The 25865-nt window shown below is 33.6% G+C and overlaps 1 protein-coding gene across 1 annotated transcript; it reads right to left on the bottom strand.

Annotated features, from left to right (window-relative positions):
- Positions 1–593: 593 nt before the first annotated feature.
- On the bottom strand, positions 594–25865 carry LOC132755844 (fibropellin-1-like). Its single transcript, XM_060746774.1, has 23 exons — positions 25773–25865; positions 22951–23010; positions 22312–22394; positions 20380–20451; positions 18783–18879; positions 18204–18301; positions 17844–17900; positions 16897–16993; positions 16401–16598; positions 15814–15921; positions 14901–15011; positions 13589–13699; positions 12769–12879; positions 11777–11887; positions 11293–11403; positions 10790–10900; positions 10095–10205; positions 9233–9346; positions 6455–6565; positions 6024–6137; positions 5694–5804; positions 1048–1158; positions 594–739 (listed from the first exon to the last, which is right to left on the bottom strand). The coding sequence occupies exons 1-23, from the start codon at positions 25774–25776 to the stop codon at positions 594–596; spliced, it is 2358 nt and encodes a 785-aa protein (XP_060602757.1). The 5' UTR covers positions 25777–25865.

Raw genomic sequence — 25865 nt, 5'->3', positions numbered from 1 at the left:
AAGACCAAAACTGAGACAACTTTCGTTTCAAAGAAAATGTCCTAACTTATGACTTTTATGTTAAGACATTTACATACTGCGGATTGTACAAACCGCGAGTATTTTGTAACGTTTCTCATTAGAACGAATTAAATAAAAGTCTAAAACGTTTACTGAAATGAAAATATTTATTAAAACGGTCTTAAATTAGTCCTGTAGTTTATCATATAAGTCCTAGGACTTTGGATATACTTAGGACATTCCATGAAACACAGCCCGTGTTTACAAGTTCTTCGTTCTCATTGCCATTTGTGGTTAAATTGTTGCATTGCGTTGAGATGTTTATCATATCATGCCTGGTAAACAAAAGAGCCATCTCTTTCGGAGGTATAGGATAAATTGCTCTATCGTTACCTCTGAGCTAGTGCATGTTGCCAAATTTAAGTGTCAACAAAGGTATAAGGTTGTCTTATTATATTTTTTGTAAACTCTGCATCGAATCGAGTACCATATCCCCCCGAAAAAGGTTGCTCTTCTGTTTACTTGGCTTGAAAATGATTAGCTATATCATAATGCAATGAAAGCACGCATTAATGAAGTCATATTAATGCGTTTTAATGACGCTCAAATAATATATAAAAGGAATCACCATGATCACAATGCAAGCCGACATAGCCCGAATCACACTTGCAGGAAAATCCTGTCCCAACATCGGTACATGATCCTTTCACACATGGGTTGTTCGCACAAGATGATATTTCTGTCAATTTAAAGCAGTATGGTGAAGGTAAATGCATTGAATTCATGCGAAAGTTCGTTTAAATTCGGCAAAACTCGTCATTTTCCGTATTTATACAATTTATGCATGTTTGAAATATGCAACGTAGCATCAGATTCTTAAAACAGCATCACTCCAGATTTATGCATTTTTTATGAAAATAATTTTTAAATGAACTGAAAAAAAGTAAAATATTTTTCAAAATATTTTAAGGGGACATAATAAAATAGGTGTTTACAAAACTTACAGTAGGAATATATGTACTGAATTAAAAATCAACATTAACATACGGGTGTTACATAAAAATCCCGTATATCCCGCTGCGCATGTACACGTGAATCCGCCAGTTTGAGTTGAGGTGCAATGTCCATGTGTACACGGATTGAGTGAGCAAGGGTCACCTAAAATAGAGCATTTTGATTTGACAGAGGTATTAATATCATATCGTCTCTTGGAATGTCGTATAACATCGGCAAACTCCGTAAATTTCCGTAAAAGGTGCATGAAATACATTTTATGAATATGGCACAGACATAACATGTTTCTCACAGCGTGGATTTCTGTATTGCTACCATTCGATTCAGTTCTTTTAATACACTTTAAAGGAACTCCACTATGGTCTAATACCCTAATATGATAAAGTTTGAAATTCTTTCTTCAATCAACTTGTACACTTACATTTGCAACCAAGCAATAGAGGTCATATTTATAAATATACATGGTATTACATTGATAATTGATATTTATGCGATTTTTCCCGGTTTGAGTGAAAAGCGTCTACAATCTAAAAACTGTCCTGTAAAATATAAAAATGTCTTCAACTCCTATGTGTCTCAAAATGTGTTTACCAAAACATTTGCATACATGTAACGTCTAGCTATTAAGTGTAAACAAGCAGTATATAGATATAGAAGCATGGGTACAACACACATTTGAGCCGCGTCACGACAAAAGCAACATAGTGCGTTTGCTACCAGCATGGATCCAGACCAGCCTGCGCATCTATTAAATGTAAACAAGCAGTATTTAGATATAAAAGCATGGGTACAATACACATTTGAGCCGCGTCACGACAAAAGCAACATAGTGCGTTTGCTACCAGCATGGATCCAGACCAGGATCCATGCTGTTCGCTTACCAACTCTATTACAAGTGGAGAAACTGACAGCGAACAGCATGGATCCTGATCTGACTGCGCGGATGCGCAGGCTGGTCTGGATCCATGCTGGTCGCAAACGCACTATGTTAGTTTTGTCGTGACACGGCTCAATTAAGCAGTGCAGAACAAGCTCCAGCAGTGTCGAGTTATGTTCAAACAATTTGTGTAAAAGCAAAAGTACAACAACGTAATGCCATACTTAAGAAACATGTACATTTCTAAACTATAGCTAAAAATAGAAAAGTTTATTTTTGGAACAATAATTTATAAAACAATTGTTGTGATTGGCTGATTCCGTAAATGAAAAGTGACCAATTGGAGATCTTTACTTTTAAATGCGTTCAACAAATTGATTTAATTGGTTCAAAAAGATACAGAAAATGGTCCATTCATTCACAATAATTATACTAGGGTATTCCATTTGAATTCTTTTTATTAATGTCAATAATTCCACTATATAAAGGTGATTTTTAACATGCATGCGTGTATTTCCTAACAGTAGGTTATCTTGAGAACCGCTATTTTTTGTATATGGACAGACAAAACAGAATTCAATAATTTCAAAGTAATTGCAAAACTAACAACTGTTTTAGTTACAAAATGCAACGCATGCATTTTCGTATAAATATCGGTGTGAAAAGATGAATTAGACGTTTTAAAGTGCATTCCGTTTTGTGAAAAGGAAAATTTCAGCATCTAACCATTCAAGCGCATTGTCTAGTATGGTACTCCAATCCTTATTTTAGTCTCAATTAATCTTAATTGCAGCAACTCATAATTAGGAACAACGCTATGATCAAGTTAAACCTACAAAAGTATGGGTAAAACTACAAAGGGAAGGGGAACCATTATTCAGGAAAAGAGTAACTAATATATAAACTACAAACTATTGCCCGATTCAAATATACAAGACATGTTTTTGTTTATAGTATTACATGTGTTATTAGTAATTAGTAATTAAGACTTTTAGAGATATTATGGCCAAGTTAAGAACGCTCGAATATTTATAAGGCAAAATCCCAAATGTCCCTTATCTAAGGCCAAACTGCCTGCCGACAATACTTAACGATGAATTTAATAAGTGAGTAATTGCTTTTTTGTTTAAATTTTAACAAAAATATTGCATAAATTTGTCGGCAACTAAGCATGTAAATTATCACGATTGACCAATGAAAATGGGCGATACAAACGTACACTGTCATAACTCCGTAGCATCTGAATTATGAAGTATCTAAAGTAAATAAACAACGCTCATGTCTTGGTTATTTGTTCGGTATTCCGTCCATAACGATGTCCATATTTCTTCGACAAACTCCGAGATTTTCCGATATATTCATATATGTTTAAAAGCATTCATCTCAGAAAATATTTTGCTACTCCTGCTTATTCAAATGTGTACTTTATTAAGTAAGCTACAAAGTAATTCACAAAGAATGCCGAAGATTTACGAGGTTAAACCACTACTGAGGATGAATATACAAAATAGATGCATAGGCTAATGTTTTGTCAAAGATTACGAACCCTAAATGCGGTAAATATCGCAAATATCTGCTTATACAGAAATAAACTTGAGCAATATTTATTTTTAGACCATTTTGTCACGTGAGCGAGCACTACATTATTTGAACAAACCTCTAATATGGCAATTCGTATGCACGCCTTTTAAGGTTCGTAATTTTTAGATTCACTTACGCCGATCACAAAGGTCTCCAGTAAAGCCATGGTAACAAGAACAATGGAAGCTTGTTCCTACTGGTATGCACGTGCCATGACCGCACGGGTTTGATGAGCAAGGGGAGATCACTTTAGAATATAATAGGTTCAAAGTAAGAGCTAAATACAACCGAGACTGTGCCAAGATTCGCTCCAATCAAGTGGGAAGAAATGGGAATGAAAGTGATGATCAAAATCAAGCGCGGTACATTACAGAAATTACTTTACGTTCATGTATGTCAAGTTGTGTTCTTTGTGTTCTTTTATTACCTAACATGGTCATTTTTTCATTACTTCATAAACACGTAAAATCTCGAAATGTTCGAGAATAAGAAAAATGCTTTTTATACAGGTATGTTGACTTTGTTCAGAATCTGTAAGTAGGGTTTACAGGGAATATGTCTATATGAAATTAAATATTATAACACTTCGTGTATCAAATGATGCACGGCGTAAATTGATTTGAATAATTTTCTACGTGCACGTAAATTGACCTAATAAATATCTATTTACTTAAATACCTTAAGTACTACAACTCCTCTGAATAAAGTTTACCTAACTGTCAACGGGACCTTTGAATAAGGTACTCGTGCACGTAAGCTGGACTTCTGAATAAAGAACTACATGACTGTAAACGGGACCTTTGAATAAGGTACTCGTGCATGTTAGCTGGACATCTGAATAAAGTTCTACATGACTGTAAACGGGACCTTTGAATAAGATACTCGTGCATGTAAGCTGGATCTGAATGAAGTTTCACATATCTGTAAACGGGACCATTGAATAAGGTACTCGTGCACGTAAGCCGGACCACTGAATAAAGTACGACATGGGCATAAACTGGTAAGGTATTACGAAAAAGGGACTTAAGAATAAGGTTTTCAGTAAACTTGACTGGCATATAAAGTACAACGAAAACTGGACATGCAAAAAAAGGAACATCATAAATTAGACTTGTTAATTAAGTACTAAATAAACTGGCCTGTTGAAAGAGCACTTGAAAAAAGTACTGCTTTTACTTTAAAAGAATGGAACTACGTAAACTGAACATGAAAGTGGATGCACCGTAAAGCACAAATATGAAGTCAACTCTTAACAAATTAGTTATGTAAGCTAGAACTCCGAGCAAATTTAGAGGTGTAAACAGACGTAAGCATAAGCCCCAATTTTACACCCGCTCAGCAAACACCAAGGCCCGCGCATATAAGTGTTGGCCAGTATAAATGTAAAGCAAGCAGAAAATGTGCAAAACATATAAATATACTTCTAAAGTTCATTTGCAGTTCATCAGTTTCAAAACTAAAACAACAGTCCGTATGAGGAACAAGTTAAAGTTAACGAATACTCAGAAATCTCCGTCCGAACGGCTTACATTTCTTTGGTCAACTTTCTGACAGATTTTATATGGCCCTATATAGACGCTCAGTGTGTATGTATGACCCGACCGCAAAGTGTAAGTTATGGATTATATTGCAAACAACCATATAACATGTCAAAAATCTTTATAACGAATTTACATAGTAAGCATCTTTTTTAAATAAAGAAAAAAAAAGAAATTACTTTAGAAATATGTGTTTTTTTCTATAATATTGCACGTTTTTTTTTAAACACATGACTGCTGTCAGTTCATGAAGAAATCACTTTCTTTCCTCTAAAAAGGAATTTTGCTGAATTATAATTACGTTATAAAGATTCCTGACAAATTAAATGGTCGTATATCAACGGCTGTTTGCAAAATAACTATCCCCTAGCGGCCCGGGTTATATATACAAACAACCGTTTGTATAGGGCCATATAACATGTCAATTTTTTATAATAACTAACAATAAACCTAACGATTATCCAATGGAAAACGACGTTACAATCTTGATGTTTTATTTATTACACATCTTAGAGCGTATATATTCACCAATAAGAGCTGACAGACAGAAGACGTGTCAGACTTTTTTTTCATCCTTAGCTTCTTGATCGTTTCTTTTTCTTCACATATACTCATATATTAAAAGTTTAAATATAAAATATTTTATTTTTATCTATCTCTACATATACTACATTTAAACTTACCTCTGTCGCACAGAGGACCAGTGTGCCCTGATTGGCATGTACACGTGAACGTCCCGTTAGCAAGAGAACTGCACGCACCGTTCACACAGGGGTTATGTGCACATGGGTCAGCTGCAATTGATCATTTATATCATGTCACGAACTTCATACATACAGATTATTTACACTTAGCATGAAAGAAGTAACACCGGTTTCAAAGGGATTTTAAACATAAAAGTCAGCTCTGATCTTTTGATTAATATGAAAAAGGCAAAGCCAATATAATTCAGTATAGTTATCCACAATTTGCAATAGTCTCGTGAGAAAGTAAAAGATTCTGATTACACTTACGTAAGTCACAATTTCGACCAATATATCCGGCGTGACATGCGCATTGGAAGTTGTTTTGTCCCAGGCTAATACAGTTTCCGTTTAAACATGGATTTGTTGTGCACGCGCTAATTGCTGAAAATATTTCAAAGTGTAAGTTAGGCCTCATGAAATCGCATGTTCTCGGTCCTTTCCGTCAAACTTCGGATTACGAATATATAAATTAAGTAAGTTTAAACATATAAAATTTAAGAAAAGTAACTTATTTATATAGAAACCGAAAGTGAAAACGAATGCATACTTTTGACATGAATTTGTATATGAATATGCCAATTTGATCACTTTCTGCTCAGCTTTAGTTGACATGGTTACATTTTTGTATGATTAGTTTTGAAATGTTATATGCTTAACAATAAATATTATGAAATATCATGAAAAAAATCTATATTTACCCGAGTCGCAAAGTAGACCGGTATATCCGGTTGCGCATGTGCAGTGAAATGTTCCGTTTACCAACGATGAACAGACTCCATGTGTACACGGCGAAGCTTGACATGGATCGGCTGTGCGGGGAAATAATTCACAAATTTATGTAATGAATGTTAACAGAATGCTTAGTCCTCCATTGCATATAATATAAATCAATTGTGATAGTTTTATTGTAATAAGAAGTACAAGGTTAGCTTTTAAAAAAGCTAGTAGCGACTCGCTTCGTAATTTTTTTCCAGGGGTGCGTTTAAATGTAAAAATGACAGTTCTGTTAGCTGAAGAGACTTGAGCGAACATCAAAATAAAAGTGATGGAAGCAAGTTCTCTCAGTTTTACAAAGAGGAATATGAGTATTTATGAAGATGCATGTAAACAGATAAAATGAAGTCCCTATGTCTATGCACATTTACTGTATGGCCTGTTGACCATGACCAAATAAATGTTAGATAGGAAGAATTCATAAAGAGGTCTCTTTATACGAAGTTATGTTGTAATATGTTATTTAGTATTGGAATGAGTGACAGACACAAGTCCTAAAGTAAACACAAGTTGTCAACCAATTCAGCCAGAAAAGCCGGGATCCTATTAAAATATAGGGATCCCGGAAATTGACCAGTCTAAGATGTTTTTCAGATAAGCCGGCATCCTATTAAAACATATAGGGATCCCAGGAATTGACCAGTTCAAGAATATAGTTTTCAGAAAAGCCGGGATCGTATTAAAATATAAAGAGATCCCAGGAATTGGCCAGTTCAAGGATATAGTTTTCAGAAAAGCTGGGATCGCATTAAAACATAAAGGGATCCCGGGATTTGACCAATACAAGAATGTAGTCTTTGATTTTTTCAATTAATTAGGCATATAATTATAAGTATTGTGATTTCCGCATTTTAAGTTTGTTAAAAAATAGCTCTAAATATATTTATATCCTAAGTTTAATTAATTTAACGTTCATTACATACAATAAAAAAAACAACTTAACGTTTAATGGCCTTTTATTACGACAATAATCAACACAAATATAGATTATTAGTTTTTCCTCTATATCTAATACGATCCCGGATCCCGGCCAGCCCGGCCGTCCCGGATCCCGGCCAGTCCGGGCGTCCCGGATCCCGGCCAGTAAATATATACACTAAATACCGGAAAGGATAAAATGACCGGAAAAAAGGAAAAATAAAAAAATGCACAGAACCAGATGTACACTTATGTTAATTAACCAAACGAAAACTTACTACAGAGGAACAGGTGAGATCGCTAAATCAAATGTCAGTGTAAATATGATTTATTGAAAAGAATTCATGAAAACAAAAATTCTTATCATCAGTATATCTTTGCGCTCAAAATAATACTTGCTGCTTTTTAAAGATGGCGTGAAAATTGAAGGTTTTTTGACGCTATGTAAGATTAAATTTGATTGGCTAAATATTTTTGGATCCTAGCCCTGATAGATAAATTTTGTAGAAAGCTGGAAGCCAACTTCGATTAAATTTTTGGATGGATTCAGAGTTTTAGGTGGTTTCTCAGTAAAATCCTAACGTAATACCGGCTCGCCGTGGCGAGCCGGCATAACTTGAAGCTCATATTCATGTTTATTCATAATGGCAATTCCTGGATAAGAGGGCCGCAACACTGGTGTCAGATGAGGAAACAGGACCGTGACCCCGAGTCTACCTGTCTAGATTCGATTTCACGAGCGATGTAAGAAAAGGGCATCACTAGAAAAAACGTAACACGGTCATCGTTGGCTGTGGCCTAGTCAATGATCAATATTACGATCCCTCAGATGGAACATGGTTGCTTTAACGCCCATACGGCTTTATCAGTAAGAAAAATACAATTCATATACCTTTATGGGTCTGCCACTAAACAACAGATTTATATATCGTCACCTTAGTGCAGTACTTCTAAATTTAATAGAAGTTAAACAGTTATTCCACTAAGGTCCATTGGGTCTAAGTGATCAGTGATACCATTATCAAAAAAGATGCTTATCAAATATATGCATACAACAGGTTAAGCCCGACATACGGCGTTTTTTGTTGATGTTTTTTGTTTTTGTTTTTGGTTTTTTTTGGGGGTTTTTTTTTTGTTGTTGTTTTTGTTTTGTTTTTTTTACAAATTTTATTTAGTTCAATCAAGCTGAAAGCTATAAGATTATAGAAACACTCTAAAGTCCGTTCCTGAAAGCATCCAGTACTAACCAATGAGTGTAAATTTTCTTGCCCCCAAGGAAACAACGGCTTGCCACATTAAAGGGTTTTGACCCACGCAACCAGCAATAATTGGATTACTAGTCCATTACGCGGTAATCATTCGGTCATCATTCTGTTATCGACAGTGCTAAGTTCTTATTAAGAGCAAGAACTTTACATATGTCCCCCTGTGCACTGGCTGTACCTGGCAAATAAGTAAAGCCACGTTTTTTTCTGTTAATCCGAAGCAGAATTCGCGCTCCATAGCAAAGAATTCGGAACCAGACGGACTTAAGTCAGCTTGTTACGGTCCCTTACATAACAGCACAGTGAAAAATCTAAATGCTCATTAAAACAATCTTCGCGTAAATTCTTTTCTCATAAATTATCATCCATGTTAGTTACATATTGCAACAATGATTAAGACAAATGGATAAATAATTCTATAGATGCACGCTCCACGTTAAGCATGCGCCGCCCCATTCATGCGCGCGCATGAACGCTAAACGCATGCGCAGTATCATCAATGATGTATATTATACATACTTTTGTCACAGTTGATTCCAGCATAGCCAGAGTAACATGTGCATCTGTATCCTAGGATTCCATTGGCCGAACATGTTCCATGTACACAGGGATTTGTTGAACATTTGCTAATAGCTGATAAATGGAGAAATAAAATCATCAGAAGTAGGCTTAATTTTAGTACATACTATTTTCATAGAGAGGTCCTCTGGAGAGAAATAACTTCTTTACAACAACAGTAACATATCGAGGACTTACATGAAAACTGGTCCATCTTTATATAGAAATAGAAGCAGGTAGACCAGTTTCGCTCTGAACCCTTGGTAACTTCCATAAGTAGGTCTTCAAAATAAATTGAAGGTCTCCAGAACAACATCTCTTAGCAACAATAACAACAAAGATCTTTGCCTCCAATAGGTTGTTGATAAGCAGAGATTAAATGTTATTACATCGAATAAAATCGCATTGTTTCTGTCAAGCAAATTTTTTTTCAATCCAATACCCCAAGGTGCTGGTTCTTTAAGTCCAACATATGGATTTAAAGTTAAGTAGCATTTACCGAAGTATTTAAATGTATATGACCTTTGCCAGAAAGTGGTTGTTGTGAAAAAGTAGCAATTTTAGATAAAAAGCGGGAAAATAACAAATTAAGTTACTCCTGCAAGCAATGTGTAAATTGTTACTAAATAATTATTATTTTTTTATAAACATTTTTTGCAAGGTTTTCTTTTTTTCTTTCTTTCTTTCTTTCTTTCTTTCTTTCGTTCTTTCTTTCTTTTTGTTTTCTTTCTTTCTTTCTTAATTAATTAATTTATTTATTTATATATAATTTATTTATATCCTTATTTATTTATTTATTTATATCTCGATGCTAGCGCCTTACCTTGGTCACAAAGAAGGCCAGTGAATCCCGAGCTACATGTACAATGAAATGTCCCATTTGTCAGTGTGGAGCATACGCCATGGAGGCATGGGCTAGCTGAACATGGGTCGTCTGTTAAAAAAGAAAATATAAAATACTTCTTCATTCAAAGTTGAACTGTGTCGTAAATGAAACAATGGAAATCGTATATATACTTGTAAGTGAAGATTTCATTATTTGAGGGGCGATCGTCTGCTGGCCCATTTCCAAAAGTGGACTGGCCGCCATTTTCAATGCCACTCATATCATCGTTACAAAAGCTCCAACGAATAAAGTATTGAAGCTGATTTGTACCATTACTTTTCAAGTCAACAATAAGAATGGCAACAATGCGCCACCATAGGAATGAATTATATAAGATTGCCATGCTTATATTTTGTATTAAAAAGCTAATGAGTGATTATAGAACAATTAATTGTTTACGACAATGATATCCTTAACACAGTTTTAAGTACTCATTAAGATCGTTTGAATTCGGCAAACATCGTCATTTTCCGTACATTTTAGTTTTTAGAAAAGCTTCAACTTAAACAGATTCTCGTTGCTCTAGATCATCCCGACGATCGATAAAATTTATAAAGTACGGAAATAGACGGAAAATGCCGAATTTGTACTATCGTGTTATATTAAGAACGTTACTTAAAGGGTTAACTCACGTTTATCACATAATGTGCCGATATATCCTGGTGAGCACGTGCACTGAAAACTGTTGCCATTTTGATGGCACGTGCCGTGAACACATGCGTTTGTAGAGCACGGACTAATTGCTATAAACAGATATATTTATATTAATATAACTCATTCATCTAAAGTTATTAAAGTAGGTAAAATATAATTTCATTTAAATACAGGAAAATTTCATTTAAGCAAGTATTAGACTGTATTGAGGTAAATGGAAAAATAAAACTTGTTAAAAAAAGTATATATAACATGTACATTTCTTCACAGGAAAATCTTAATGTATGTCTGGGCTTGGGCATTTGGGTATCTTTAGATCATCGGGTTACTTGTATAAGAATTATCCTGGGGGGTGGGGGGAAGAATCACAGAACTATGGGTTTTTCTAGGATCAAAGAAATTGTTCAAAGAAGCTCAGATACTATTTCGTTATTCGAGCAAACAATGTTTTGTTTTTCATATTCATTAAATATATACATACGAGCGTCGCACAGAAGTCCAGTAAAGCCCGAGTTACACGTGCAGCTGAATGCCCCCGTCGACAAAGGTGAGCATATCCCGTGGTCACATGGAGAGTTTTTACATGGATCCGCTGAATATAAAACAAAGTCTTACAAATAATGTACTTCTTTCAAAACAAAACAAAAACAAACAAACAAATTTGACATTATTTACATATATCATGCTTATGCTGCTGAAACTATACTTGTAAATTGAGATAATTTAAAAAAAAGATGCGATAATAACTTCAATAGTCACATTTAAGCCAGGTTTAAGGGGTTGACTAATTACTTAGTACGTGTTTAAGTTTATTCGAAATTTACTATAATAGTTTTCGAAATAAACAATTATATCGTGTGATATAACTAGGCACATGTTTATTTTATCAATATTTTTTATGCTATTTTTTGTCGCTTTGAAACAAAATATAAATTCAAAAGTCTATAAAAGTGGAATTTACTTACGTCTGTCGCACAGCTGTCCGATAAAGCCAGTATAGCATTTACACGTGACGGAGTTCCCACTCGCAGAGCACGTGCCCTGAATGCACGGGTTAGATGTACACGGGCTGGTTGCTGTATGTAAATGTAATATACATGTTTATATCTTACATGAATATGTTCTTTCTTTGCTTAAAATCTTACCCTTTTATATATATTGCTAGACTTGTGAATTTTTTAATTAAAGGTATAATATGCCTCAGAAACGAATATATTTTATCGTGCCTACTGAAGACAGGGAAAACATGAGCTTTAAAACATTTAAATATTTTCACCAAGAAAACGTTGCGTTGAATGTGCAATTATTTGTCATAAAAGTAGCAAAATGGAAACAAAGTACATGTGGTATTTTGACTTCTGTATAAAATACTCAGTCACTTTAGCTAAGTATTGCAAACAAAATAAAAAAAAAAAAAAAAAAGGAAGCTAAAGATTGTTTAAGTAATTGCCAAATTTGCCGATGATTAACGTTTTGGAAACTATAACAAAACATCAAAAATAAAAAGCTTTTGAGAAACAAAATGTAAAGGCATTTCTTTGGCATAATGGGCCTTTAAGACAAAACCATACAAAATTTCAAAACATTTACTGATTAGCAAACAGCACAGATAATGTTCTTAGTCTGCATTGGTTCGCATGGCTAGAATATGTAGCAAGCTAAAGTTAAAAGTAATCGACAATGGGCCTTTAAATAGTATACTCTACGGGATGACGTAAGCGGTGTAACCGTTCTTTTCTAGTTTTCTGTCGTTTACTTTTCAAATAATTTCGAGTTCCATTGGAAATATTAAATGATTTTGTAAATTAGAAATGTTGTTGATTTATGCAGAATTTATTTGAGTTCGATTGTGAAGGAAGCTGTAAGCGATTTCGAATCCGTTCCTGGAACCAACCAGTACTAAGCAATGAGTGTAAAGTTTCTTGCTCAAGGAAACAACGACTGTATATTTACATACATTTATCACAAAGTTGTCCGGTGAATCCCGAGCTGCACGTGCAATAGAATGTACCATTTGTTAATGTCGTGCACACACCATGTGTACACGGGGAAGTGCTGCATGGGTCCGCTGTAAAATAAAAATGTTTTCGTTACATGACAAAACAGCAAAAATGCCATAACATGTATATGTATATTCAATTTTTAAATAATGGACCATGCATGAAATAGAATAGGAAAAAATGCGAAATATATCTCCGTACAACACCGTGTGTTTCTTTTAAGAATGTTACAATGATTGCAAAATTGCATTTTCCAAACTCCCCGCAGCGGTTACTTCCTCTGATCAGTACAGAAACGCGTGACGTAACCGCTGTGAGGAGTTTGTGCATTTTCAAGTTCGTTTGGAACTTAATCCATAAATATTCATTGTACAGGTATGACCACATAAATTTTTGTTACACATGGTCATTTGCTTTATGCATTGTTTCAGAAAACGTATAATGACACCAGACACCAAAAAAAAAAAATAAGATGAAATAAAAATAATATATATTTTCTAGATTAGCAGTCATTTAAAGTGAAAAGTATACTTACTTTAATATGATATTAAGCATATTTAAACGAAAACATATTAGTGTATAATATACCTTATTTGTTTGAGATGTAAAAGAAAATTAACAAATTAATTATAGAAATGGGTTTTGCTGTACTGAATATTTTTTCTTTTCCTTTAGTTCTCCGTTTACATAAGACTGACGGAAATTTAAGCATGTTGCATTTTAAACATTTTACGGTAAAAAGGCGCGTGCTAAAACTGAAGTTCTAGGATTACTTACTTTTGTCACACAACTGCCCAACAAATCCATTTAAGCACGAACACTGGAATGAGCCGCCACTGTCGGTGCACGTACCATGCACACAAGGACTTGCAGAGCACGGGCTTTGGGCTGTTATTAAAAAAAAAGTTGATTACGTAAACAGTCATACATGTAATATTTCAGTACCAATCCGCTGATATATATTGTAAAACCTGTCGCGTTTTAATATAAATATAAGTGTAAATATTGAAATAATATATTATTGTATAAGTGTTAATGCATGTACATGTATGCGTGTACATTCTTATCTGTTTTTGTATAAAAAAGAAACGCATAACAATATGAAAAAAACTAGAACTATTCTCTCATACTTTTTCCATTGGAATAAAAAACAATCAAACAAAAACAAACAAACATGTATTAACTGAAATATTGCAGACAGAATGTACAAATTACAAATGTTGATAATATCCTTCAAGATTTAGTGATAAGCATTATAGAACTACAATTTACGTCAATCCCATTATTTCTGTAAACATAACCATAAAGTCAACATTTAGAATCAAAGCACTGGAAGCACTTTTGCTCTAGTCTTTTAAATGAGCGATCAATTGAATAATGTGCTCGGTCATCTTTGCAAACGATTACTGTAATAAAGACTACGGGCCCTTATGAGCTGTGTCCGATATAATTCTATATTGTCAAAATGAAAAAAAATATCCTCTCCTGTGAGAATAATAGTCTAAAAAAGCTATAATGAAAAACTATAAAAAAACGGGGCCGTTTCACGTGTAAATTACAAATCTATCCGAAAATAGTCGTGTACCGATTAATTAGGACATTTTTGTCAATTTGTGCATTTTCAATGCATCAGCACACTTGAGATACATATCGTTGTTATTATTTCAAATATTCCGCTAAACTGAGACAGAGACAACGTTTCTTACTCTACAAATGCTAAAACACATTGGTATTTTGAAATGGAATTCATTCGCACGTCCATCCCCCCCCCTCCCTCCCCCACAAAAAAGTGGAGTTTAATTTTTTTACTTATACTTAATTCGTTTTTGTACGTACTGAGAAATTCATTCTGTCTGTATATCTCTGCATCTCATGACTTTAGTCATGATATCATAAAGGTGTACCTTTATACATAGCGACATGATATACATATGACGGACTTTTTACAAACATGCATTTAACATAAAACGAGACATGTCGATAATTCTATGCGAACTAATTTTCTCGTGTCAAACTGCCTAACAAAATATTATTTATTTAAAAGAAATAAAATATCATCTAGATATTTGTTAAAATTTAATTCCTTTACCTGCATCACAAAGTTGACCCGTGAACCCAGTGTTACACGTGCATTGGAAAGCTCCGTTTATAAGAGCGGAACACACACCATGTTGACAGGGTGATGGCGAGCAAGGGTCCTCTTAAAAGTAACGAAAATAGAAACATAGAAATGTAAAATTCTTAGAAGAAGGGAAGCACAGAAGGGACATTCATTTATTGATTTTTTATAGGCTATCGTTGTCAGTACTCTTGAAAATACTAGTACTCAATATACTCTAAAGCATCAATTAAAAGTCGCATGTGCAACAATATAATGTAGTTTGATGCCATTTGAGAACATATAAATTGTAAAAAAAATTAAATCAAATTAAATTAAATCAAATTAATTTTTGGAGTTTATGCTGACATTTCGTTTTTGGATTTAACTCACTACATTGTGGGAACAGTACCTCTAGACGTTTGCAGAAATCATGATCACAAAATAGAAATATATCGCTTGTTATGCCAACTTTACATTTTTCATTTATAATTGTACATAAATCGGTGTGAACTGATGGATTAGGTGTTTTAAAGTGCATTTCGGTGGGTAAAAAGACGAGATTTTAGCATTCAATCATCCAAGCGTCAGGTATACACCGGAATACAGCATTTAGTCTGGTGCTCCAACACTTTCTTAGCTTCAATCATTTCTCTTTAAGGAGTGTTATGGTGAAATCTAAACTCTTAGATATTATATTAATTATCCAACATACTTGCTTGCTTTATAAACTAAAAATGCCGCACACTGCCGATATTAAACATTTGAAAAATAGATAATTGTATGTTTATATATTAATCCTTTATGTCAGTGAGTTAGTCCGTTAAACGTTATATTACTAAAATAAAAGAATTCGTCGACTTTATTCCTTGCATTTCCTGTTACAAGATAGATATATACTTACTTTGGTCACACAGATTGCCAATATATCCCGAATTACACGTACATTTAAACGACGTGCCAGCTACAGTACATACGCCGTGAACACATGGATTTGATGAACATGGGTTTGCTAGTATTGGAAAAGGTAAAAATAAATCAATATAATAGAGATTTGAATTGGACATAAATGTGAAAAACAAAAGCACAAAAAAATCTATTGCTTTAATAGCGAAAGGTCTCAAAATAAACGAAAATACAAGCAAAACCTATATTTATGTATATGCAAGAACATCAGTCTAGGTTTTTTTAAAACTAGTTATCATAATTATCAAAGCCCGATTAAGAAACAAGTTAATTAATGCAAATTATGTATGAATAACTTACGAATCTTCTACCTTCAGGAACTAGACATAAGGAAAATGGTCGTGGCTCGATATTGCTCAAATTCCAGGATGCGGAGACAGAACTTTAAACCACTACATACATGTCGAATGTTTTCCAGAATACAAGTTATAATTCGATGTATTTTCAATGATTATCAAATTAACTATGATAACAAATTAAAAAACAACCGTTTTGTATAGGAAAATACAATTGTAAATTACATACCCATTGTAGTTTGGACTGGTGTTGATGACGTCATTACTGACGCTACAGTTGACGCCACCGGTGCAGTAGTAGTCGGGCTCGTGCAAAGTGAGCAAGATTTATTGCAAAACGTTTTCATTCCATCGATGGTACATACATCTTGTCCCGATGCAAGGAACGTCTGATTTAATGAAGGGCACTTTGGATCATCAGCGCAAACTATAAAACATTAAAATAGTTTCGTTAATATAATTATATCAGACCTACAATCCTATGGGAAACTATTAGACAGTTCCTTTTAATTTTCATTTTGTATTATTTCCGTTATTTCAAAATATAATTTTCTTCAAGTTATTATAATTGTAGGGAATGATTATGATCTATATAAGTTGACATGTCTCAAAAAATATGGAAACTATTTTACTGATGTCTAAAAATATCGATTTAACGATGATGTTTTGCCTAAAAATGCATATAATTGTACGCGAGTGCAAAACAAATTAAGACAAAATCTCACCTGAAGACATCATGCCATTCGCATTGCAGTTTGAATTACACAGCTGCGTATTACAGCACGAAGAGCACGGGCTAGAATTCGTCATAAGACCACATGTCTAGAAATAGACAAAATCGTTGTCAAATTCTTTATGAACATCATGGAAACGATCAAAATGAATGTATGGACTTTACTTCATGATAAAATAAAAAAAATAATCAAACTAATTGCTTAACATTGTTGATCTATTTCATTTAATCAAATCTAGTTGAAGTCTTTTGATATTGTACATTTAATGTAATTCCAGGGACATCATACTACATTTCATTTCATATTCTGGTTTTGAGAACTGTTAATAATGGAAGATAAGTAGGTATGCTTAGATGTGTATAAGAAAAACGTCTATTGGTTGAAAGAAAAAATAGGAGGAGCTAGCACTGTATTGGTCAAACGCTAAATGATAAAAAGTAGGAATTCAAAAAACATGCACTGTGCTGGACAAACACCTAATAATTCAAACTATAATTTAAAGGAGCAAGCACAATGTTGGCAAATGACAAATGATTAACGAATAAAACAAAAGGTCGAACAGAACCTAGCGCTGAATTGATTCGAACTAAAAGTGGGAGGAGCTAGCACTGTATCGGGCAAAGCTAAATAATTAAAATTCGATATGGGAGGAGTATTGTACAACCTAAATGATTCAGGACCCAAAAAAGAGTGATTTTATTGCGTTGAATAGGGGTTAAATGCGGATATATCGATATAAGATAATCTTGTTTTTACCTTTGGTTTCCCTCCTATGGCATGTATGGCTTAAGCGTGAAGCTTAAGCGTGAAGCGATATTTCTGAATTGCATTTGTTCGGCTTTTTAGTCGAAAAATTCGGCGATGGCAATTGGCCTTTCTTGACCCTGAAGTATATTCCTTGGAAACAGTCAAATAATTTGTTAATATAATATACTTACGCTCTGTCTCATGCATTTTACTTCGTATTTCCCTCCAATTTTATTCACGCCACAACTCTGTCGTAAGAAAAAAATTGTACTCATACATTATTGTGAAAAAGTACTGAGCATTGTACGTACAATTTACCACAATGGTTGATTAAAAAGAACAAATATTTCTACATATACTATGTCTGTTTAATTACGTTTAATTTCGATTACTGCCAAATGTAAACTCTGTATACTCGTAGTGTCGTGCACGTATAACAACTATTATTAAGCATCATAACAATCTTACATTGCATAAAATTCAATTAGACCTATTTAAAAGGGATTTTTTTTCAGTTTATTTGGTTTCATAGACAAAACATAATTAAGTACCTCATCTTTCCCGCAAACTTTTATGGAATCACATAAATCTGGACTGTCCACATGATAATCACAGTGGTAGCAAATAGGTCCCATGTTTGTGGGCCAGCCTGCAAATGAAGTGTAATATGTATTATCATATTGGTTCACCATAGGTAGAGGAGAAAATATATCAATTACCAAATTAATAAATGTCGTGGAACTGTCTGATACTCGTGTATTCTGAACAGAATATAATAGAATAAATAAAATCTTAATAATCACTTAAATGTTGGGCACGCAGGTGTTGTAAATCACATCTTCATATGCATGTAGGTGTATATAAATGATAAATTATCCTTAATACGAAGCTATAGGGCGTGGACGACAGCTTTTACTAATCTTCCAAGAACTGACGCATTTAAACCAAATCTATTTTTTCATTTCGTAACGTAGGATGACTTCAGGGTTCCCCCTTTTTTAATTTGCAGTCAGTAATCGCAATCCTTTTTCCATTTTCCTTATAAAAAATGAATGACATAATTATGCAGGACATCAATTTTGGAGCAATTAAAAGTGTTACCTCCAAATAGTTAAAAGAAATAAACTTACCTGAGTTTCCACATAAACTAGTGGCGCACAGATCTGATTTACAACAGTCACTGCACACACCGAGATTTGGTGCTGATACAGTGGATGCTCCGCATTGCTATAAATAGATTAAATATATTTTAGAATCTAAAAATAGACACGTTATCATTGGTTGTTAGCGTATACGCTAAAAATTGTATTCAAAGTGTATATTTCAAATAGACACATTATCATGGTTGTAAATATTTCTAAAAATCTTTTACCATCTGAAAAGGGCGTTTTATCTTTTATTTTAATACACTTTATTTAATTGCAGGAAAAATATATAATTTCTCATTGGTCATAAATGCAGTATCAAGCTAAACCCAAATACTCGTAGAAGGAAATTTATGTAAAAACAAATTCCCGAATTGTTCTCAAATTTTCAAAACACAATAAACCATAATCATGAGTAATATACTATCATCTTTTTCCTTTTATTGATGAAATATTATTACTTTTTAAGTGCACCCAATAAATGCTTGACACAGCTGTCTTTTGAAAAATTGTACCTATGCATATGATTAGTACGCCCAAATTTATCAGTAAATTCAACCTGACTAAAGTTCTGCTTATTTCTTGCATGTACATCTTATTGCCGCCTTCATTGTGATTCGGATTTCCCGAGAAAGCTATTTTAGCCATGCAATCAAACCGTTCTTTACAGATAGGTATTAGACGAAGTTTTAACATATCTTTCTCCGTGGAAGTAAAACAAATTGTTGATTTTTGCTCGAAAAAAATGTTTTGAAATAATTGGAAACAAATAACTGAAAATGAAAATAATAGATTCAATCTTTAATTACCTGCGGCTATATAGACAAAGCCATGTTCGTGAAAATTACCTACTCGGTATTGGTTTTCCAGCGGTTTGAATAAGAAACCGCATCGTTTTCAAAATTGTGAAAGCTCGTCGATGATTGGCTGTTAAAAAGATTCCGAGGTGGTGACAGTCTATTGGTGATTGCCAGATCCTAATGCGGTGCGTTATTTAGGAACTTATTTTAATTCAGATTGTCAGTGAATTCGCCAACATGCAGACAACACTTTTAATGGTGAAATATTTGTAGATAAATGGTTGGAGCAAAGTGTTATAAAATGTCAGCGTCACATACCATTACGCTCATAAAAATATTTATCAATACTTTTGACAAATGACAAATGGTAATCAGGCACGAAACATGACCTATGGTGGGAGAGTTGTGCCATGTCGTATTTTCGCCATGTCGATAACACAATGTGACCACTTTGTCGTACTTCCGCTTCGCGGGCGCAATGCGAATACACGATAAAGTGACAACTATGTCGCGTGGGTCGACTGACGAATACTCGTACATAATCATACGATAAAGTTTTAGCAAACTTGGGACACATCTGTCGTAAGATCGAGTTTTGCCTGGAGCCCTGAGGCGCGAAAATAAGACATAGCACAACTCAGTCACCGAAATAACGAGTTCCTTCCCCCTTACAATACATTATTGGCGGCCGCGCCGAAGCGCGGAGCCACTTATGGAATGAAATCAGATTTTGTGATATAGTCTGTGGTAAATGTAGGCAGGGAACCAGACTAAGAAGTTACCTGAGTATCTTTACATCCGGCTTTATGTCTGAGGTACCCGGCTGGTGCGATATACTGCTCTAGATAACATGTCTGTAAGTTAAAATAAACAAGTTAAAATGGTTTCCTGTGAGGACATTTTTAATGATTTTAAGACGTTTCATTTAAAACTCTTTTCAAATTTGTCTGTAAAATAAGTTTGTGTCGAGAATATAGTTGACAATAATCGATCAATAGCAGTTACTTTGGAAGACCGGAGACTTGAGAAGGTCGATAAGAAGGTCACGTCTGTATCATTCAAAGATGGCGTGTAATAACGTTATGTATGTTTTTGATAAAAAAAAATTATTTAAGTGAAATAAAACAAGTATTTCTGTTTAAGAAAAAGATTAAATACCATTGTATCAATAATTTCACGTAAAAAACTAAAATAAACACACAAGTTTAGGCAGAAAATATCTCTATTTATTACGGCAGATGCCACTACGAATGTTTTAATTTTATAGATAAACAATTTATTGTTTGTAATATTTGAAATAGATATTAAAGGAACATTGATCATTTCAAACACCTCAAGTTTTCCTACTTAAACGGTAAAATAATTATAGAAAACTAGAAATAGCACGTAATAGTGTTATGTATTTAATTAGGTAAATTCACCATAGCTAAATCCGTAACGCACCGACAACCAGTATTTAGCGAGGTTTTTGAAAAGGTCAATTAACCAACCATGTACGGTTGAAAGATCACGTGTTCCTCAATGTACCGAAAACAGGTCACGTGCTTTTCTATGCCTCAAAAATTAATCGCGTACCAATATCATGCGGGCTCCAGCCCGCAGGGAATAAGCAAAAAAATATAAACACGGCGTGTATTCCACGTGACGTTTTGAGATCTGCTTAAGGCAGCAAAGCAAAACAAAAGATGATTAGGTTTTTACTTTTTGACAAAACATTAATTATGTTTCGTGATTGGTATGGGATATAGTGAAGACACCGCTCATCTCATTCTAGTGAGGAACAAAAACAAAAAATGTTTCCTGAAAAAATTAAAAATTATATTTGTTCGTAAAGTGAAAACGTGTGAATGTATGTTATACTTTCCGTAAAATACTGATTTTTTCCCTTAAACATTCTATGAATGTGTATCTCATTAGAATGAGGGGTTCTACATGTTTTTAATGGAAAGAAATATGTTAATAATTCAAACAAAATTATACAATTAAACACAATCTGGACCTTCTATATCATTTCTTTCTTTCTTTTCTAAAAAATATGATATTTTGTTTGAAGCTTGAGTCGGTGCTTTGGAACAAAAAATTGTGTTTAGCTTTACATTGACACTCATAAATAGACTAAATGAATCATCATTTTCATTTTTTTATTTGTTATAAAAATGATAAATCGGAAAAACTAATCGTTTCTTCTTTTTTTCAACTACGTACGTACATGTTTCCAGAACAACAATAAGAATGAGACTTTTTGTTAAATGCCGAGAAAAATTTCTAAATCGTATTTAAACATTTATCATCCTAGATATATTGAATAAACAAGAGGATACTTTCAACGTATATTTATTAATACATGTTTTAATTTTAATGCAAAACTGATGAAAATAACAGTAAGCGAACGTCAGAGTGACCTTAACTGTGATTCCGCAATTTCAAAAGAAGCCATGATAGACATATATTACGATAATGAAAAAATACGGTGTTCCGTTAGGGCCATTGTCGCACATGGTTACACATATGAACGTTATAAAAAGTATTGTATACGACATTTTTTTCGATAATGAAATCTCACAAGTACATTTGTCAAATGCGGAAATGCCTTACAGCAATTATTATTTTACAGTATTTCCCATCGAAATTTCGGCACTTTACAGTACTACATGTATATAAAAATGAAAAATTTGATCGTAGATTCGTAGATTTCATATCATTCATAGGCTTACCTCGTGTATGCCACACCTAGCAACGAGGGTACCATCCTGGGGTTCTGGAAGATCGTTTCCGAAGAGACAAGTGTAAATCCCAACTATAAATAAGAAAAATAGTTTGTAAAAAGTTTTGTGAATGAACTTTCCGAACAGAAGGAAATGATGTTGCGACATTGTATTAGTCTGAAATCGGCTCAGCGAAAATATAAACGGTTTATTGCTAACATATTGTTTAAATTCCAACAAAGCACACCAAAAAAATACATATTATAAACGGTCGGAAAACGGTCAGAAAAATATTAAATAACGATTTTTGTAGCGTGTTTTTTCCATTATTTACTAAGAATAATTTAATGGCAGTATATGTATTATACATATCCCTCTACAAATAATTGATAGACCTTTTTCACAAAATTATTCCCTCCGAAAATACAAATCAACTTTAATTGTTGGCACATGTTGGTTTTTGAAGGTTTTCTTTTAAATGTTTTAAACTACAGATTATGGAATCTTCAATCGGTATATAGCGTAAAAAAAATTATTACTTAGATAATTTACTTAAATAATTCATTCATTTGTTGCCCGTTATAAACGATAAAAAATAACAATACTAAAATTAAGAAAAAATAACTGAATAAATAAACATTTGCTTACCCACTGATTGAAGATACGGTGAGCTCAACAATACAAGTAAGACAAAAGTCGAGCTGGTTCCTGTAAATGTAAGCATTGTTTAATCAGGGTCTTTCTATAGCGCTCTTTTTATACCAATTCCAAGCGCCGCTCACACAACTTTTCAAGCGTCTTCGCTATTAAGATCCACAAAACCTTAAATAACGGTGCCGCAAATCAAAACGTCTCTAAAATGTTTCCAGATGTAGTTTACTTTTCTATTTCTAATAATTGTGTCTCTCTTAAATAAAATTTAAAAAAAAGCCTGACGACACGCTCTCTGCAGAAGTACTTTAATGACAGTAAACCCGTGGCAAAATAGCGGAAATCGTTAAGGACCGCTGAAGAAAGCCGTGAGATATGATTATGGAAACAGAATAGCAAAAGGGTAATAAATTAACACCAGTTAAAATAAAGGGCAGAGATCCCCGATTAAATATCGTACGTAACTCACGAGAAATTTAATTTATCATGTTTTGTTTCTATCGATACACCATAACACATACTTCGGTTGCTGGGCTACCCAACATTAAAAAGAACATTCGTTGATTTTTACAAAAACTTCTGAAAGATGCAGCTATCAATCAAGTGGACTGATAATCATCAGTATCTAGCGGGTGGGAGATAGATGTCTTTCATACTGGAGGGTCTTGTTTACATAAATCAGCGCTTGATTTCCAAAGCGACCAGAGATTATAAAACTTATGGCGACACACCCGTAAAAGGTGAATTATCCACACAATTTATCATGTTTGTAAACAAAATGTAAGCGATCGTTTTTTGTTTTTTTAACAGTTTTTTTGATGATGTTTTTTTGCGTTTTACAAAAGTAATACAAATGTACCGAATTCAATGCATAAACTTAACTGTTTTCTTCTTCTTTTTATTTTAGTATAGCCTGTTGTTTGTTGTCAGATAATAACTATTTTGATATTATGTGATGTGGGCGGGTCCCCGAGGGACGGATATTCCGATCCGAACCGCAAACAAATGTCAGATATTTTTTCTTGCATATTCTTCATATTTAAAATGGTTTACCTAAATGAGATATTTATTCATGGAAATGAATGTCATTTCATCCATATTTTTTTCTTACAATAGCGTATGAATTGACAACTTTAATAACAACGGCGAAATGACGTCATCCTAAGCGCACACAGACGCTTGGGGTCACATCATGCCCCCAACGTGACACGCCCCTGTAAACACTCTATCAAAACTATTTTAATAATTTAAACACAACTGTTACATCTATTACAACGATATAACTGGTTTTCAAAAAAAAAGTTTACATATGTGAAAAAAGAACCGTATACCATCAAGTCTCAATAAAAGTAAAAAAATGTATATTTTTTACCTCACCTATTTTGGCGAATTAATAATTGATCATTATATTGATAATATATAAATTTCTTCTGTTTGGTTACTTCACAAAATTACACATTTAAATGCATTTTCAAAATGTTCACGAAAATATGAATTGGATCTGGAGACGACCTGCTTTAACGAAAAAGTTAACCCTACGTCAGCGACGGTGTTATAGCAATATCTCTATATTGTAATTCTTTATCTTCATAAATTTCATCTAAAAGCAGTCTTGACCTATACATGTATCTAACATATTTAATTAATGCTATTATATTTCTGATTTTTTGACGATTATGATGCCAACTGCGACACTTATACAGATCCCCCCCCCCTACATTTTTTTTTTGGGGGGGGGGGGCGCTAAAATATTTCTATATGATATTTTTAATCAACCTAATGAAGATATGCTAAATGTATTGTAAATGTGTTTTACAGTGTCTGCTTTACCAGGTGGATTTACGTAGGATTCATTACCTAGATAAGTGGAGCGGTGGCCAAGTGGTTAAGGTGGTCGCCTCTCAACCCAGAGATCGTGGGTTCGAGCCCTACTCGGGTTACGACCATGTTTCTTCATATGACTCAAGTACTGGTTGGTTCCAGGAAGCGGACTCGAAAGTGATTACTATATAAGTTGCACGAACTTTTTTCGCAATCGAGCTTTAAATAAATATGTTTAAACCAACCTAGATGACCATTTCAATAACTGCATTTCTTAATTTCGTTGTCTCATTTAGGTAATTACTTTTAGATTATCATATCATAAATAGATAAATATTTATACACATAATATATATAATACAAAACAAAATTTGTTTAATACAAAGTCCCTGACTAAATTTGGGAACACACATGTTTTAACACTTCGTAAGTTTGCTTCCTTTCAGATATTCAGATATAAAATTGTGCTTAAGCCAATGGTATTGAGCACGAAAGGCACTCTGCGCCTATGACAGTTCAATGATAATTCTACGTCCAATATAGATTTGACAACTGTGTACCAGTCCAATAGAACTCAGTATTGTACCCAATAATATATTATAACTTCATAACATATATTAGACCATAAAATCTTGAAAACCTTAAAAGGCAATAAAAAGTAAGTATTTTTGAACCGCAGATTGTGTTGTTGTTGTTGTTTCCTTTCATTCTTTTTTCGTGCATCTTGTACCTATTGTGCAAGTTATCATTGTATATAAGATATGTGCAAAATGTTTCAATAAAATATTTCTTATATAAACTAATAAATTTTACTTCCTTTTTTTCGATAGTACGAGTTCATTTGAGTGCTAATCGTGTCTTTATCGGATTTGATTGGTTGGATTTCTGCAGCCCTGTACACACGATATATATATCATTAGTTTTAAACGCCTGCAAGCCCGGACGCTGCACACCATGCTAAATAATGTGTTCCTACGAGATAAAAAAAGAGAGCTCACCCATATTGAATTTTGTAATCTCTCCCTCAGTGCAATTGTTAAAGACTTACATGAAGGAAAGATAAGAACAATCACGTTCTATATAAGATATGC

The sequence above is a fragment of the Ruditapes philippinarum genome, unplaced genomic scaffold (assembly GCF_026571515.1).
Source record: "Ruditapes philippinarum isolate M1 unplaced genomic scaffold, ASM2657151v2 ctg608_1_1_1_1, whole genome shotgun sequence".
NCBI lineage: Eukaryota > Metazoa > Mollusca > Bivalvia > Venerida > Veneridae > Ruditapes > Ruditapes philippinarum.
Note: the sequence above shows the minus strand (reverse complement) of the source record. Positions and strands in the feature narration are given on the sequence as shown.